The sequence below is a fragment of the Gobius niger genome (genome assembly GCF_951799975.1).
Source record: "Gobius niger genome assembly, chromosome: 19".
In the NCBI taxonomy this organism is placed as follows: domain Eukaryota; kingdom Metazoa; phylum Chordata; class Actinopteri; order Gobiiformes; family Gobiidae; genus Gobius; species Gobius niger.
The window spans coordinates 11,103,531-11,120,217 of record NC_136870.1 but is presented as its reverse complement, the minus strand read 5'-3'; the positions used below and the strand labels follow the sequence as shown (position 1 = coordinate 11,120,217).

General features: G+C 41.8%; 2 protein-coding genes across 3 annotated transcripts in view; one reads left to right on the top strand and one right to left on the bottom strand.

Moving 5' to 3' along the window:
* rhbdl1 (rhomboid, veinlet-like 1) overlaps positions 1–15,394 on the top strand; it is a 40,108-nt gene extending 24,714 nt beyond the window's left edge. For both annotated transcript variants that reach the window (XM_079577354.1, XM_079577355.1), the window contains exons 6-8: positions 6,883–6,983; positions 9,398–9,458; positions 11,199–15,394. In XM_079577354.1, coding sequence (XP_079433480.1) covers positions 6,883–6,983; positions 9,398–9,458; positions 11,199–11,470 — 434 coding nt within the window. In that variant the 3' untranslated portion in view covers positions 11,471–15,394. The remainder of the gene's footprint in view (positions 1–6,882; positions 6,984–9,397; positions 9,459–11,198) is intronic.
* On the bottom strand, positions 12,312–16,686 carry LOC306978699 (uncharacterized protein). The gene is made up of 6 exons (XM_079577356.1): positions 16,637–16,686; positions 16,396–16,545; positions 16,219–16,312; positions 15,972–16,131; positions 15,718–15,870; positions 12,312–15,637 (listed from the first exon to the last, which is right to left on the bottom strand). The coding sequence occupies exons 2-6, from the start codon at positions 16,518–16,520 to the stop codon at positions 15,453–15,455; spliced, it is 717 nt and encodes a 238-aa protein (XP_079433482.1). The 5' UTR covers positions 16,521–16,545; positions 16,637–16,686; the 3' UTR covers positions 12,312–15,452.
* Position 16,687: the final 1 nt, after the last annotated feature.

Genomic DNA, 16,687 nt, shown 5'->3' with positions numbered 1-16,687 from the left:
CTCACCTCATCTATCGCTGACCTTAATTGCTGGCTTAATTGCTTGTTTTCTGCGTGCCACTTGTTATTTTGACTCTGCGTTTGGGCAATTAAGAGGGAACTGAGTGACTGATACATGATCATATTCAATCGCTCACTGTAAAGAGAGCGCGGCGTTTTAAGTGAACGCAGACGTTTTGAGTGTCTCGACCTACTTGTAAATGCACTGTGTTGTTGTTCTTTTGCTATTTGTAGACATGAGAGGCCTGTGATGTTGCCGTCTCTGGGGTTCCTTGAAATTGTTTGATGGGCTCCGGGAGAGTAAGGTGTGTGGTGTTTGGAAGCCCTCAGACGGCGCTGACAGTTCGAATGCCTCCGCTCGTCGTGGCGCTGAAGATGAATGCGAAACATGCCATTCCCTTCCCAGCATCTAAGAGGTTCACACCGACAAGTCTGAACGTTGAGCCGAAAGATTTACAGGCAATAAAAACGCCCGTTTAGAAATGACAAAATGATTGGTCGGTGATTTGATTCTTTCTGTTTTTACTCGACCACGTCTTGCAGGTGTAAAATAGTTATATATAGTTCATCCGTTTGACAGCTCTATTATCTACAAATGAGCTTTTCAAATGGACACCCGTTTGTTAAATGACATTTGAAACTCTGGATTTAAAGTAGAAGACAATGACAGATGCTGTGACTTGATAGTTTTCAGTACTTTACTTCAGTGGAGAGTGGGCTCGCTCATAAAGCAAACCTAACTGGGTTTTCTCTGCCGTATAACTTCTTCAAACTTGATTTAGTCATTGCATCATTCTCCAGCTGCTGGTTGGTTGTTGATATTGAGGGCAATGTTATCCCGCCTATTCAGTTAAAGTCCACAGTTTGTAATTTGTTTATTTTTGTAAGATTTTTTGGCTCTGTTTTATTAGACAAGACAGCGCGGCCTGAAAGGACATTCAGCACTGTGGAAGCCTGAAGGAAAGCTCACAATGCAGAAGCTGGTTATGTGCCTGTATATGTGCAGAGGCCATAAAGTGTTTTTTTTTCCTCCCCCATCTTAGTTGTTAATCCAAATCTATATTCCAGCTGAGAGTCGCACAAGCTATAGGTCACTATAGTCCATCTCTATCACTGTATTATAGTAACCATTTGGAATAAAATTGCTCTTCTAAATATGCAACCTTGCACATCACTTGTAGTCGTACAAAAGTTTGTTCCTCTTGCATTGTCAGTCACATACTGCAGCCTCACTTTGCCAACTCATATTCCGAGCGTCTCTTCCCTACTGCTTCAATTAGCCTGCAGCTACTATCATTTTTGCTCGGTAAATAAATCTGATCGGGCATTTCCCAGTTTATTAGCCAAGCACGGTCCTGGGACTGCTGACTGCAGCATATCTCTGGGGAGGGACATGACTGAGTGCATAACAGAGCCGTGTGAAGCATGTGGATAGTATACAGCGCTACAGTCTCCTAGTATCACTTTAGGTTTTACTGTATAATCCAAACCAAAGAGTTGCTTTGCTGTGACACAGCACACTGTCCTGTGGTGCATTGCCAAATCCACTCCTCTGCAATTCAGACGAGATCACCTGAATGAACAAACACTGTTGTCCTATAATTGTCCTCTCCTCAGTCAGTTATTGTCCAAAGAGGCAACAAACGCAGCTCTGTGCATGTTAATGTCCCCGGTGTGGACCTCTTTACCCATTCATAATGAGCCTGCCGTGGCTGTTAATCATGTTATTGTGGCCCTTATTGCCTTGTAAGGAAGCTTCTTCTGGGCTAAGCCTCTGGACAGTAATGGCTCTGCTCTCGTTAGAAATCAACAACACCAGCAATTTGTACCAGGTGCATGTGAATGTGCACAACACCATTTGAAAAGCATTATTTTTATCCAACAAAATGCTTGTAAGAAAGGCTTTGGTGTGAAGACAGGGGAAAGAAGGCACATAACCAAGCATGTGTGCAACAACCAAACGCCTTGGCCTTTCTGTAGCATGACCAGACCTTTTTTATGCAGTTTTCAGTTTACTCAGAAACCCAAATGGTTTCATGCAAAGAAAACATCAATATCCTCTTTTCATGTTTGTTTGCAATAAATTAATACCTAAAACAAAAATCAGTCATCACCATGTGAATAGGAGCTTTTGCCATAACTTCATCGAAACATGGTTCACCATATTTCCCAAGGATTTGGCAGAATTTGATTGTAATGTTTGCTATTGTAGCTTAGACGAGTATCTACAGAGAGTTACTGCCCTAGGCATTTTCAACTTCTGGCCTCACATCAGTTTAGCTTCCTCCTGTTCTGAAACTTTCCAATAGAGACACAAAATACAAAGTGTGACCCACAGCTTTAGGGCTGCCTGGAGTGAGAGCTTCGAAAGATTGGTTTAAACGTATAGGATTTAACAGCAGTAGATCTACTTGGGTTTACCCATTCTATCTAATACTTCTGCAGTGCATTTGGGAATATTGCAAGCTCACAGAAAGATTTTCCCAGCCTCAAAACGGCAACAATAAACAATGTACGGATGAGTTTGAAAGTGTCAGCGTGGCACAGAAAATGCTCGTCACGTCTTGAGCTGCTGCTGAGTGCGAAAATCCTCAATCTTAAATCCTCCTAAGCAGTAGAAGCGACACGACAGACCTGTTTAATATGCACTGTAGTGGGAGCAGTCAGACCCCCTTCCTCCCCCCTGTGAACCCAGCCTCTTCCTCAGGGCTCGCACCTCTTCCTCGCACACAGATGGCGGTGTTACTTCCCCAACCAGTGGCTCTCAGGTTCAAACAGAATTAAATATAGCCGCCTAAATAAGAAACGGCAGGACACAGATAGTAGTCAGTAAGAAAGTAGTATGTTTAGTTGAGATATAAAGGTGACAGCTCAATGTGAAATAGGTTATACATGTGGCAGCCTAATGTTAAATGGCAAAGATATAAAATACAGTATTTTCCTACAGATTATTGTTGAGTTAAAGGCCCTATACCTGACTATTACTAATCATTCATAAGTGATGTCTAAAAAGGGTCTGGTTCAGTATGGCTTACTTCTTCATCTGCTATAAAGAATATGACGCCATTGCAAATGATGCCCATGACTCTTTTCACATTAAAAAGGCGTGGCTATAGACAGTGGGCTATTCAGTTAAAAGAAATGCAAACACAATATAGAAAAACGTCACAAATTTAGGCTATTAAAGCCTATATGACCACGTGTTGTGTGTCTAGCCTATGTATCAGCATATTCATTTATTCAGCCTGTTTCTTTTTTCAGTTCACTTAAATTTTAATGAGATGCGCCATACAAACTAACCAAAATATCATTACAACTCAGGCAGCATCTTATTATTCCATCAATATTTCATCAAAAGACCTTCCACGTCTCTGCGACATAAATGTCATAAATCTATATCGGGCACGCTGTAAATCTCTAAAACCCGACACCCGAAGTCGCTCCACTTCATGCACTTTGAAGAAATCAAAGGCCGAGCTGTGTAGTTGCTGTTTGTTTGGTGGATGCTCCAAAATGGAGACCTAGTGGATCGAGGGTCCATTGCCCATGAATCTCATATTTACGGTGTCAGAGCGGCGAGATAAATGACTCGGGAAGGCGCTCTTGATTACCATCTGTCTCTCCGCAATCGCCGCTTTCATCGCAGGCTGACGAGGCGTTCTGTAGGGCCCGTGTTCACCTGGCGCGCGCACAGAGGAATATGAATGTTAACCACGTGCATTATAGATATGGGATCAACAACCACGGCGGAGAAAAAAAAAACCTCCAGCTGCGATTCAGAAGAAGCAGCTTGTTTTTGTTTCATCGGACCTTGAGCCGGTCCCTTATCAGCTCATTTGCATAATTAGCTGTCTGTTTAGGATTCTGTCCCAGCGGCTTCACATGATCAAGGTGTAGCAATGCATCAAGACTGACATCTTCACCAAGCAGCGCAGCGGGCTACGGACAAGCGCTCATTTTTTACCAACCATTCATTAAGGATTCAGTCATTGTATTCGATTTGTACTTGTACTTAGGCACATTAGACCACCGAGGACTAAAAACACAGAATAAAAAATAAAAAGGTTTTGTTTTTCTGTTTCTTATTGCCGGTGTGGGGGTTTTCTATCAGCAGTGGTCAGTGTTGGAAAGTAATGTGCAAGTAGGCGAAATACTTAAACACAAAACACAACAACACAAAACATAATCCTAATGACCAGCTCGACACAGGAAATGATATTTTTGCAGTGGGAGGACCTAACCTATATAAATCTCTCATTCTGCTGCCTTTCGTCAACATCTCCATGGAGACGAGCTGGAGACATACCCACTCCCGGCAAACTCAGTCATGTCTTTGGAGAGTTTCTTTGTACATTTATGAGGTATTTTTCAATGATGAAAATATCTGTCACACAATAAATGCTTGTGTTTCAATATTATTTATAGGGTAAAATGTTACGCCGTGTGGCTTTAAAGGGACTATACGGAGTTTAAAAATGTTAAAGCAAAAGTATTTTCATCCCCCTACATGTTCCGGCCATGTCCTAATGTGTAGAATGAGCCCCGACCTGTTCACCACAACTGCCTCTAAAATCCTGCACTGTCACTCTAAAACAGGGGGGGGCAGTTCATTTTCATAAGGGGCCACATGAGGAGCCTGAATTGAGTCGGAGGGCCGCACCAACAATAACTCAAACTTATATCGGGATATAAATATATTGTAGTGTATCGCCGGGGTCCATAAACAAAATAAAAATGTTTTGATTGGGAAAATACATTGAGGACTTTTTTTCAATAAATCTATAATGATGAGCCTGGCAGGACTGTAGCCTCATAGAAACGGCTCACACTTATTGCACTTTACAAGCCTGTGTCACAAGTCTCTCCTACATTGTAGTCAATATTCATACACTCCGCACTCCGTGGTAGTAAGCTACTATTGTAGCCACAGCTGCCCAGGGGCAGACTGTCCATATCCCACTTGCAAGTCACACAATGTGTTGTTTATATCCTTATATCTTATTATGCCAGTGCCCTTTGCTGGACACCTGTGGAATTCTTTACTTTTATTCTTATTTAATCTGCCCCCTAGTGGCTGGAGTGAGCATTCTGGTAATAATAAAAAAAAAATCATAACTCCGCACAGGAATGAGCTAGAGACTTACTTTTTTTTTTTACATGCTTATGAATTTATGCCCTACAAGTTATGGGCCGGACTGAATCATCTCGCGGGCCGGATGTGGCCCGCGGGCCGTACTTTGCCCAGGTCTGCTCTAAAAGATGTTAATTCGGTCTGAAGTGCCATCATTCACGAGCTTAATATAGAAGCTGCAGTTACACATTAGACCTGAGGTGGCAGTAGTGAGCATAAAATGACTAACTTGCATCTAGCCCCTTTAAGTATACATTCTTGGAAACTAAATGTGTTTATGGAAGGCTGTTTTGTCAGTTTGCTGAATGTCTGGGCTGTCCTGTCTAATGACGCTTGCAGGCAGAATAAAATAAAATGGATTCTCTGCATCAGCTAGAACAGGTGTACATTTTTCAACTGGATTAAAAGTAAAGTATAATATAAGCCGATTAACTAAAGGCAGTGAACCACAGCTTGTTGTGTTGTTTGTTAATTTGTTCCTTAGTTCTGATAGAGTCGGAGTGTTAAAGAACAGTCATTTCTTCATAAAAAGTGCATAAATATGACTTTTTATTTGCGCCTTGGTCTACGCTTGTGGTGCTCTCTTTAAAGGCTATCAGACCAAAGTGATATTAAATGCATTAAATCAGTCAGGACTGTAACTAATCACTTGGGGAGTGCAGACCACCCCCAGGGCATCATAGTAATTAGCATGTAAATATATAAGTTCTCTACTGCCCCCTTGTGATTGATGGGGACTAATTACTTCATAACGATACATATTGCTGACAGGGAAAATTGGCCCTGTCCCGCAATGTATCTGGGAGTTTTTATTGTTAGCTGTCCCTGTCAAAGTGCACTGCCCTGTTACAGCCCTGCCAGTATACGCACATACATCCTCCTTTATTGCCCTGTGATGTTCCCCCTTTTGCCAAGAGACCACCGCTGCACTTTTCTATTAAAACAACATTTGGCCGCGTCTTTGGCTCCCCTCCATGTCCACATATCCCAGATTAGAACGTCTCATGAATATAACACGAGGCAGCGTCGGCAAATTATCCTGTTCAGTCAGATCCACCTGCTGCTTTTGATTTGCCCGTTTTCAAGTGCCAGCATCCTGAAGGGAAAATCCATTCAGCCCGCATCCGCCTTTTTGGAATATTCTCTTTCTGCCGCCTGTCTGCTGTTGTGAGACAATAAAAGGGTACCGTCAAGGTCAGCTGATGAAGCTTTTGCTCTCTTATTTAGCCGTGAGGAAGGCGACTGGTGATGAGTAATCTTTGTGAGTGCAGAAGTCGGATCTCTTCTATTTTATCATGTAGCGAAAGAAAAACTACACTGATTGTGCTAGTACAATAATGCGTTACTAATAGAAAGGAACATTTTTGTAAAGAATGTGACGCTATATAAGCTATCATCCAATTCAGGCCCTTTTCCGAGCTGATTTTGTCCTTACTTGGTCTTGATCTAGGCCTGGTAGTAGCATTTTATGAGGTGGTAGTAGCTGGTGTGAAAGGTTTGAGAACAACTGCTCGTAATCATTCTCATAAATAGGTTTGTGGCCATTTTCATTCATTGTGTGCTATACAGTAATGCAGAAATCTGTACAAACCTGTGTGTAGAAGAATAATTTCCAACAACGTAGGAATAAAGGGGTTAAAGAAGACTCCATGAACGCACCGAATGTGGCTGTAAATGGCCCGCACAAAACACTTGCTATTCCCAGTCCCTCCTCTCTAGCTTTTGTTTGTTTTTCTGTCTCCTTTTTTACAGGCTCGCTGACAGTGTCCATCACCGACATGCGCGCTCCCGTGGTGGGGGGCTCCGGGGGGGTCTACGCTCTCTGCTCGGCTCACCTCGCCAACGTCGTCATGGTAACGGCAATCACAATCGTCGCCCACATTGTTCACACACACACACACACACACGAAAAAAAGAAAAGTCATTCAGCGCTGTTGAAATGTCACATTGAGACGGAGTGAGACGACGGAAAGCTTACTTTTTGCTACAGAGCTGTCATATTAGCGTGACATTGATTTTTTTTTTTGTGTGTGAAATGCTTTACTGCCTGCGTGAGCGCTTAGTCGTGTGTCAGCGAAAAGGATCATCTCAATGGAGCAAGGGCTTTTATTTGGGGACATTATTCACAAACCGGTGCGTGAATGACTTGACGTGTGCAGTTGAGCGGGTCACTTATCAAAGTTATTGCGGTGGAGTTGAAATAAGTTACTATAAAGTCATATTGTATCAACACTCAACCACAAATAGAGCTTACCAAGAAAGAAAATGACTTCTCTCAGCCTGCCTATTTGTCTTTACATCCAGTTTAGCGTACGGCTGTTGCCAAGGTTTCACTTTCCTTCCCGGTTTATAATTTTCTACACTACAGTAGCCGAGGTGATGTTGTGTTAAATTGAGCGCTATTGAAGATACACGGTTCACGCTTCTCCGGAGTGTAGTTTAATAAATCTCAAGTTTCAAGTTATTCAAAGTGCTTGGAATAAGATGCATTACAGCATGTTTTAGCCTGTGTTAGAGCGAAGTGTCTCCCCATCTTCTATTCACATTGAATCATCGCAAACAACTGTATTTAGGACGAGGTCTTCCCTGGGCGCGCGCCGTTTGTGTCACATGAACTGACTCCACGTTCCCCATGGCAGTGTTAGAAATGATGAATCACTCTAACCATCCCTCCGAGTTCAGTGAGAGCCGTGGACAGGCCAGCACCAGACTGGGGCCGCTGACAAGACTGTAAGTGTTACTACCACTCGCGCCGCATCTAACAGGCAGAATGCGCCGTTTGATGTCTGTCAGCCAGGGAAATCCTTAAAGGCACGTCCCGCTTTCATAACTTTGTTTTATGTTTTAAAGGGAAAGCGCTTGCATCTTCGGCGACTTTCCATCTGATGTCAGAAACGATCAAAGACATTTTTAGGTTGCGCGAATTACCGCGAAGACGCGTCAAAACACATCTCCGAACATCGCACTGCGTATGTATCTGTAATCAAATGCAGGCACTTGTGTGAGCCTCAGCCGCATGCTCCGTACTTCCCCTGGCTCAGTGTCAGCAGCCTGATAATAAGATCTCTACAGTAGCAGGCAAAATGGATGGGACGTCGTCTATAGTTGAATGCAATCTCTCTCCTCTCCTGCTGAGGCATGTCAAAGCAAATTGCCTCCCATCAGGAAGCAGCATCACAACCAGCTCGATGCTGTTGTGTAGCTTACCTCAGCAGCCCTGACAATACCCATCATCTCGAGCGCACGGACTCTGACAAGCTTTAATTATCAGTCATTGCTTGGAGGGACAGGTCATGTGATCTCGGCTGTGAGACCAATAATGATTGGTGCCGTTATCTATGATGAACTGGTCATTTTTACCTTTACAAGTTCAGTTTCTATTGACTGACCACTTTTCCTCTGTTGTAAATAAAGCGAGTTATCAGCGTCATTACTGGAGTAGCACAAGAATAAACTGAAAGGATACACAGGAATATAAAATACACTGCATGAAGTGAAATTGAGTAAAAGAAGTCAAAGTCTGCTATATTCTTGCATGTTGTAAGTTGGTCCAGATCTTTCTTGTGTATGTTTTGCATCTTAAAGCCACACTGCGTGACATTTCACCTGATAAAGCTAATGAAATACAAGCGTTTATTTTACTGTAGATATTTTTTATCATTAAAAAATACCTATAAAAGTAAACAAACAAACATGCGAGCGTCTCGCCTCACCTCAGACCTGGCTGTAACTTGATTGGGTGCGGGGCCGTCTCCAGCTCGTCTCCATGGAGATGTTGGCTAACGGCAGCTAAATATGAGTTTTAAATCGATTAGCTCCTCATCCAAATCCATCTTTGATTTGATAGCATTTTCTGTGTCATTTGGAACATATTTTGATTTGCTGCCAACTGTATGATCCAAAATGTTACAAATTGTGCCTTTAAATAAAGTCGTGTTTCCATACTATCATACTATATACTTGTCACGGAGGAACATTCTCTGTCAGTCAGGCTCATAATAAAGACGCATGGGTTTAAAAACAGCCAGGATTAAAATAATACTTGTTTTTGAGGGGGGGTTTTCCTTGACTTATTGGGTGAAATAATACGTGATATGGGTTTAACCAAGCATTTAAATTATAATTAATTGAAGTTATTAAACCACATCACCCTACAACCACCTGTCACTCCTGTCTTTGAAGTTCCTCATTGTCTCCAGTGTAAATACATAAGGCCCGTGTGCCGCGACGTTTCTCACTGACCGCACATTTTTGCTGTGTGTTTCAGAACTGGGCCGGGATGCGATGTCCGTACAAGCTACTCCGCATGATCCTGGCTTTGGTCTGCAGTAAGTTCAAAGTATTTCAGGTTCAGAATCGTGCTTGTTTTATTGGCCCCTTAAGCCCCGTTACTTTGGTGTACCTCATGCTTTAGCTCTGATTTGTTTTGAAATGCCCTTATGCAACAGACAATTCGCTGTGACTTTCATTTGCGAGCAATATGCCCCTCCATCTGTCCCCAAACTGCGAGTGGAGCCGATCTCTGCTGGAATTTTAAATGCTCCTTAGTGTCTCACAGTCACGACAGGCGGCGTTTCAAAAGATGACACATTAGAAGTGTCAGCGCGTGCTCTGGCTTTATAGCCTTTATATCAGTGATGAAATAAATTGAAGAGGGAGCTGGGATTGGATCATATGAAGAAGGACTAATGTACTAATGTAAAGCATGTGGTAAATGAATGTGTAAAATAAGTAAACTTGTATTTACAACACAAAAAACTTTAGTCACTACGCATACATTTCAAATCTAGCTCTACATTTGTCTTTTTTTTTCTATTGAGGAACCTGTTCAATGATCAGCATCAGTAAATGTTTTCACCTTGTCTATCGCGTGGTGTATGTCAAGTGCTATAGCGATATAGCACTTGACATACACCACGCGAGCCAAAGTATGTGCGCGCTCCCTGCACAGCCTTATAAGTACCGTGCAACTTCCAAACTATAGACATTCATCTGCGACGTTACCTCCGCAGTCCTGTGAAAAGAAAAACATACCTATTTTCGCCACAGTGAGATTTATCTGCAAAGGTGAGACTCCAGGCCACTCAATTTCTTTTTTGCACCGAAGCGAGTGAATAATTTATTCATGGACGCCGTGTTCCTTCCCCAAACTATTGCCACAAAGTTGAGAGTGCACTGTTTTACTGGACCACAGCCCAGAATTTGAAGCTCTGAAGTACTTTCACACATACCACTACAGTGCAAACCATTCATATTGCCATTCTTGAACACTATAAGTGTTAGAGAATTAACAATGGTGTTCGAGAGGATAGATGAAGAATAGGCAGCAGTCTGGATGTCTTATGCAGGAGAAGTTTATTTACAATCGGTGCGGGACCCGGAGACATGAACTCGAGACATTGCGCTAGTCCTACCATTCAAGTCTGTCTAAGCTTCCACAGAAAAGGGATAAATACCCTCTCAGAGCGTCACACTGATACGCAAGCAAACATTCAGTGGCTGAGAGTCTGAGCACCACAGTCAAGGCTATGACAGAGATAGATAGTACGAATGTACAGCCTGACCCAGTATGATAAATAGAGATTTAATGTTATCTTCTAACAGTAAGGAAGATCTACATGTCACACAAATACTGGCACTATTTTGAATTCATGGGAAACAGCCTGGAAAAAGGCCTATGTCTCTCTTGTCCCGAAACGCTGTCTGTGAATGATTCCAATGGCTCAAAACCTAGTGTAATTGATCCCATAGATCTAAATGAAGACATCACAATTGTAAATATGTGTATTTTGGGGGATAGCATTAAGTTAGATATAAAAGCATTCATTTTCCATTCATTTCAAGTCCATTCCTCCAAAAGAGTTCACCCTCCCCTACTGTAGTCTCCTCTTCTCCCCCATGGTCTCTTCTTTTTAGCACAAATCACCAAAAATGTCCGAAACATAAAATTAGGATAGTCTCTGCAGTGTAAATCTCAGGGGTACTCTATAAGATTGTTTTTCCCTATCATAAAGCACTGAACTTTTTACCAGTGTCCCGTCGTTAAAGTGACTCCTCCCTTCCCACAGTGAGCTCGGAGGTGGGGCGCGCCGTGTGGCTCCGCTTCTCCCCACCGATGCCCTCGTCCGGACCCCAGCCCAGCTTCATGGCGCACCTGTCCGGGGCCGTGGTGGGAATCAGCATGGGCCTGCTCATCCTACGCAGCTACGAGGAGAGCCTCCAGAAGCAGTGCTTGTGGTGGGTCATCATCTTCTCCTTCATCACCTTCCTGCTCTTCGCCATCTTCTGGAACATCTTCGCCTACGAGCTACTAGGCGTCCAGATCCCCCCGCCCCCCTGATGAAGGCCGTCCCGTCAACTTCCCTCCGAGTGGTCCCCCCTCAAATGCTGGGTATCAGATGACATTAAAACATTGTACTTGTGTGTAATTGAATTGGAGTTAGGGCAGAATAACTCGGTTCAGCATTTTCCATTTGGATATTTCTTATGAATATACATTATTATAATCAGAAATAATTACTGGCTCCTGCCCCCAAAACCAATAGGCTCCTACTGTAGTCCTACTAGCCTTGTCACCCCCGATATTTCAAAGTCAGAATCCTTTTACAGTACTTTGCAAAATCAAAGAATTACGTCTCTTTTATTAAAGAGGGATTAACAGTAGCAACAAGTACAGGTCAAAATCCTCAGATACTTTTTGAGGAGCCTTCTGTGTCCGTTTTTATATACGTTTTCACATTACCAGCTTTAAGTGAGCATTTAATTACTGTGCTCTTTACAACCCATTATTTGTTTACGTTTTACAATAGCAAGCGGAAAAAACTGTCCAAGAGTTTTGAAGGCAGCAGTGAACCGAAACCCTCAATTTGTCTGGTACCCTTGTATGGGGAAAAAAAAGAGGTATTAGCACAACAGCTTAAAAAATGGGAGGCAATAAAGCAAACATTGAAGTAGCAGTAGATAGTAGCAATCATTTAGCAAAACAGCCTTACTCAAATGTTGATGCTTTCATTTGAAGGTGGAAAATCAGTGAAAATGTCCCAATTGATGCGCCGCCCCATGTCCAAATGTAGGGAAGAAATCTTAGCATAATGTTCAACATTTTTATTGTGTTTTTACCATTGAACCTACACTGTGGTGCAAGCGCATTTTACACAATAGCGGAGAAGATCATTTAAAAAAAAAAAAAGATTATTAGGAGCTGACGTTTTGGAAGCGGATCACTCCCAGTTCCCGCAGAGTCATACTTTTGACTGTCTTTGCAAAGGCACACCGTGTAAAATATGCCATGTCATGCTCTGTTGGAGGACACAGTGACATCTCTCCTCCGGACAGGTCAAAACAAGGAGAGTTTTAACACCAACAAACACAAATACTGGCTTCTGCCTGTTGTGACGGACTGGACTGGGGCTCTGTCGTCACCTGACCGTTTGACCTTCGTATCCCAGAGGGCATTGGGGGCTTTCGTCGGGCCCAGTCTTTACCTCATTCTAAGGGACTGTACTGTATACTTTTGTAAAGGAATGTACCTATAAGAAGAAAAAAAAAAGCAGTGTTCTCAGTTGTCCATTTTGATTTGTTGTGGATGTGTATATTGTATGTTCATAACTAAGAGTATATTTATTATTTGTATTTTTCCTCTTTCGTGGGAAAACCAATGTTTCAAATGGTGCAGAATTTAACGCTATGATTGTTGTTCTTCTGAAAATAATCCATGAGGCAAAATCTCCAAACCACTGACTTTTTAGTGCTTTACAGAATAAGCCATAGGAAGAACTAAACAAGATGGTTTTTGATTTGATTATCTGGCAACCGTAGCCAAATGTTATGGCGTTGAAGAATACAAAAGGTGTGAGATATTTTCATGTAGCGAGTTTCATTTTTACTGCTTTTTCCATTCATTCATCCTCACTATGATAAGATGCAGCTATTTTTGCAAGTGCCAAGTCCGAAACTCTATCCCCAATTTCTTCTGTAATATTATATTCTACAAAGGAGAAGGTTGCGATTAGATTTACAGGCATTCTGTTTTTTTTTACAGTTATTAAATCAATAGTTAATTTGACTGTCCGCTGGCTCCTGGCGCAACAAGTTATGGATTTGCCAATTCTGACAGTGGGTCATAAATACAGCTCTGAGCATTTGCTTCCACTTCGGAGTCGCCGCAGAAACGACTTGCTCAGTACAAAAAGACCAGAATAAGCCTTTTTCCGCTGATAATGGTGTAAAAACTGAAATGTAGACAATATTCAGAGATAATGACCGCTTGATGGACAACTAGGTAACTAAGCACCAGGCCAGAGTTATGTGAGCACCGCGTGGGGAACTTGAAATTATTATGAAGGGGGAAAAAAAGATGAAGCTGAATACTGAGGTTGAAACATATCGTATTGTGATATTGTGATACATTTGATATCGTATGAAAAACAATGTATCGCAATACTTAAATGACACCATGCACATTATATAGGCTGCAGTATTCCTGTTGTTACATTAAATGGTGTGCAATAAACAGGTCTACAATTCTGACAAGGCAGGGCAGGCCTACATCTATACTGATGCTTGGTTTATCACTTTTGGAAAATGACTTGTTTTCTTTTTTCTATGTATTCAAGTAAAGTATGGCGATACCCATTTGTATTGCTATTGTACGAAATGTAAAGGCCCCTTAGTATCATGTTACGTGTTGTCCCAGCCCTACTGAATACTAGTAATATTCAAATTCAATTTTTTTTTTAGTTATAGATCGTGGCACAAAACAGACATTTTAGTTTTTAATGGCGTATCTGCGCTATGGCTCGAAGCTTAGGGGTCCTTTAGAGAAAAAGGTTTTGGGAATAACTGTAGTAGAGATTATTGATTTGAATAGTTACATGATGAATTATTAATATATCCCTGTTAGCCAATAATGAAAATGAAGGCAGCACTTGAGAGGGGGTTATTGTGCCTCTTAAAGTCAAGATTCATAGGAACCCACAGCGGTTGTAAAAAGGGCTAGTAAAAAGGCTTCATTTTGTACATTACATTAGCTGTAAATTTCCTCCACTCAGTCACAGGCACAAAACAAAACACAAATCAAGCAGGACAAGATCAGTCCTTTAACACTAAATGTATTGTAAGTGATCAGGCATCAAGTCTTACAATAAAACTAGTTTCTTCAACGGTAATTACTTCCGTCTTGTCTAAAAAAAGAACTGACTCTTGCCTAGATGCCTGTCAGGGGCATATCACAAACTTTTTTTCCCCAGCAAAACACCTTACTTTAAAAAAATAAAACTTCTGACAGACTGCATGATTTAGATTTAATTACTGCCTTTGTGCAACATTGTTTTGGCTTCTGAAACTCAGAGCATATGCCTTTGCGTCTATTATTCCTTGTTACTCTCCCATAAGACTTGACGTACTCTTGCGTGCCATAACCGTAACTGCCATAGACATCCTGCAGACCTTATACCTCCCTATGCTAATTAATTGTACTGTTACGCCTAATGCCTTGGACTGAGCACAGTGTAGGAAGGCTGCTTTGTTTGCTGCATGCACAATATGCAGGAATGGACATGAAAGAAACTAAATTTTAAGTCATACAGTAAAATATCTCAATCCTTATAGCGACAATTCTGTGTGGTTGCATTTTGAGTAACCCTCAGGGCCCAACTGAGTAAGAGGCCAGAATAGGAATAAAATCTATCTGCATAATCGGTTATTTAATCAAGCTTTAGTCAGATGTGCCAAAATATCCTTAGACAGGGTCAAAATTGTTAGCAACAAAATAATGTGTAGACTAAAGACTGATTAGATTTTGTTGTTATAAATACTGCCTATACTTCTACAGGTAACAGACTCCTGAGTTGTCCGCAGTCTGAAGCAGGGATTTGTGGAAGATTGGGTTCATATCTGTGCTTCTGCGGTAGTTTTCATGAGCTGCAAGAACATGTATCAATGAAAATGGTGCCAATCGAACAGGTCCGGCCGCTCACATCGGACCAGAGGTTGTGCCAACAGCGTTTACACAAACAAAAGGCAGATGAAGATATTTTTATCCTAATGATGAAAGAACTAAAGAAAGGCTAAATTTACAAATGGATAATTTATATATCAAAGTCCTCATTAATTATGTCACAATCTATGAAACTTTTTAGATGTTCTGAACAGAACCATTTTATATTGTAAATACATATATATTTTGTTTTATTTTGTACTGTTCATTGTTCTTTGCTTTAATTTACAAACAATATAAATAATAAAGAACAATACTGTGGCAACATCCCACTGTGTGATATTTCTTTAAACATTTTAGCTCATACGAATAATTGAACATCTGTTTATTTCCCCTTGAGCCTCTTCTGAGGTTTCTCCTCACTTTCAGAGCTCTTCTCGTCACTTTCAGAGCTCCTCTTGTTGCTCACAGAAATGTCCGGTAGAAATGAGAGTTGCTGCTTGGTGGCAATGCTTAAGGCCCACAGACACTGCTCCAGTCGCTGAGGTGTCCAGTCCTGCTGGCAGTCCACTGAGGGTTGAAGAAAAGTTAAAATAAACAAACCAAAAATAAATCACAGTGTTTGTGTGATGAACATAGCATCAGAATACCTTTATTGAGTTTTTCAGTCTGTTCAAGCATCTTGGTCAGGTACAGCATATAGTGTTTTACAGTGTACTGGATGGGCTTTAATCCCGGGACACTCTCCATAGCCTCATCCGACATGAAGGCAGCCTGCTCTGGGGCTCCTGCTGCCAATATAGCTGCAAGAAATGCAAACGCAGTGTCAGAGAGCAATGCCTGAGGCGTACACTTAGAGGTACTCTAAGTTTTCTCACACTATACAAAGCAGAAGGCTGCTGACCTGATGCTGTGGCCGGGCCAACACCTTTCAGAGAGCTAAGCTCAGAGATGGCTGCATGAACATCAGGCAGGAGGCTGAAGGCCTTCTTTGAACAATTCTCCACTGAGCCCTCACTGTTGGATTCAACCAACTGCTGCAGACGAGGCCTGAACTTCCCTCTCTGAAATCACATGATTGTAGGAACCAATGTAGAGTATAAAGTAAAACAAAAAGACATGCTAAAAAGCTAGTGTTAGAACAAACATACAGTGAGTTTCCACTCCATAAGTTTCACCAGCTCTGAGTGAGTGACGTATCTTTTTGACCGGTTTGAAATGGTAGCAGGTAGTTCCTCTTGATACCTAAGAGAAGATAAACAAATAAAAACTAACACAATATCATCAAGACATGCACTCTGAAGTCCTTACTAAGCAGTTTAAATTACCATTTGTCCAGGGTCAGCAGCTTTAAGGGCGTCTTGCCTTTCCCCTTGGCTTCAACTACATCCCAGTATTTCTGATGCACCCTTTTCCATGAGGAAGGATCCTCGCAGGTAAACAAAGCGCACATGTCAGCCAAGTCCACACTTCACAGCCTGCGGACACATTCAGTTACGTGTATTACACACTTACATCATATAAAGGCTGGGCGTGGTGACAAAGGAGTCAGTTTAAATAAATAAATACCAAATATCTAAATTCTTGGCGGTAGAACGGTGCTTCCGCCGGCCAGCTCCT

Excerpts from the sequence above, each read along its gene's own strand:
- LOC306978699 (XM_079577356.1), bottom strand. The coding sequence starts at position 16,520 with ATGTGCGCTTTGTTTACCTGCGAGGATCCTTCCTCATGGAAAAGGGTG. Across the intron at positions 16,132-16,218 it reads TTATGGAGTGGAAACTCACT|AGAGGGAAGTTCAGGCCTCG; the intron begins GTATGTTTGTTC and ends ATGTGATTTCAG. Across the intron at positions 15,871-15,971 it reads TGGCCCGGCCACAGCATCAG|CTATATTGGCAGCAGGAGCC; the intron begins GTCAGCAGCCTT and ends CATTTCTTGCAG.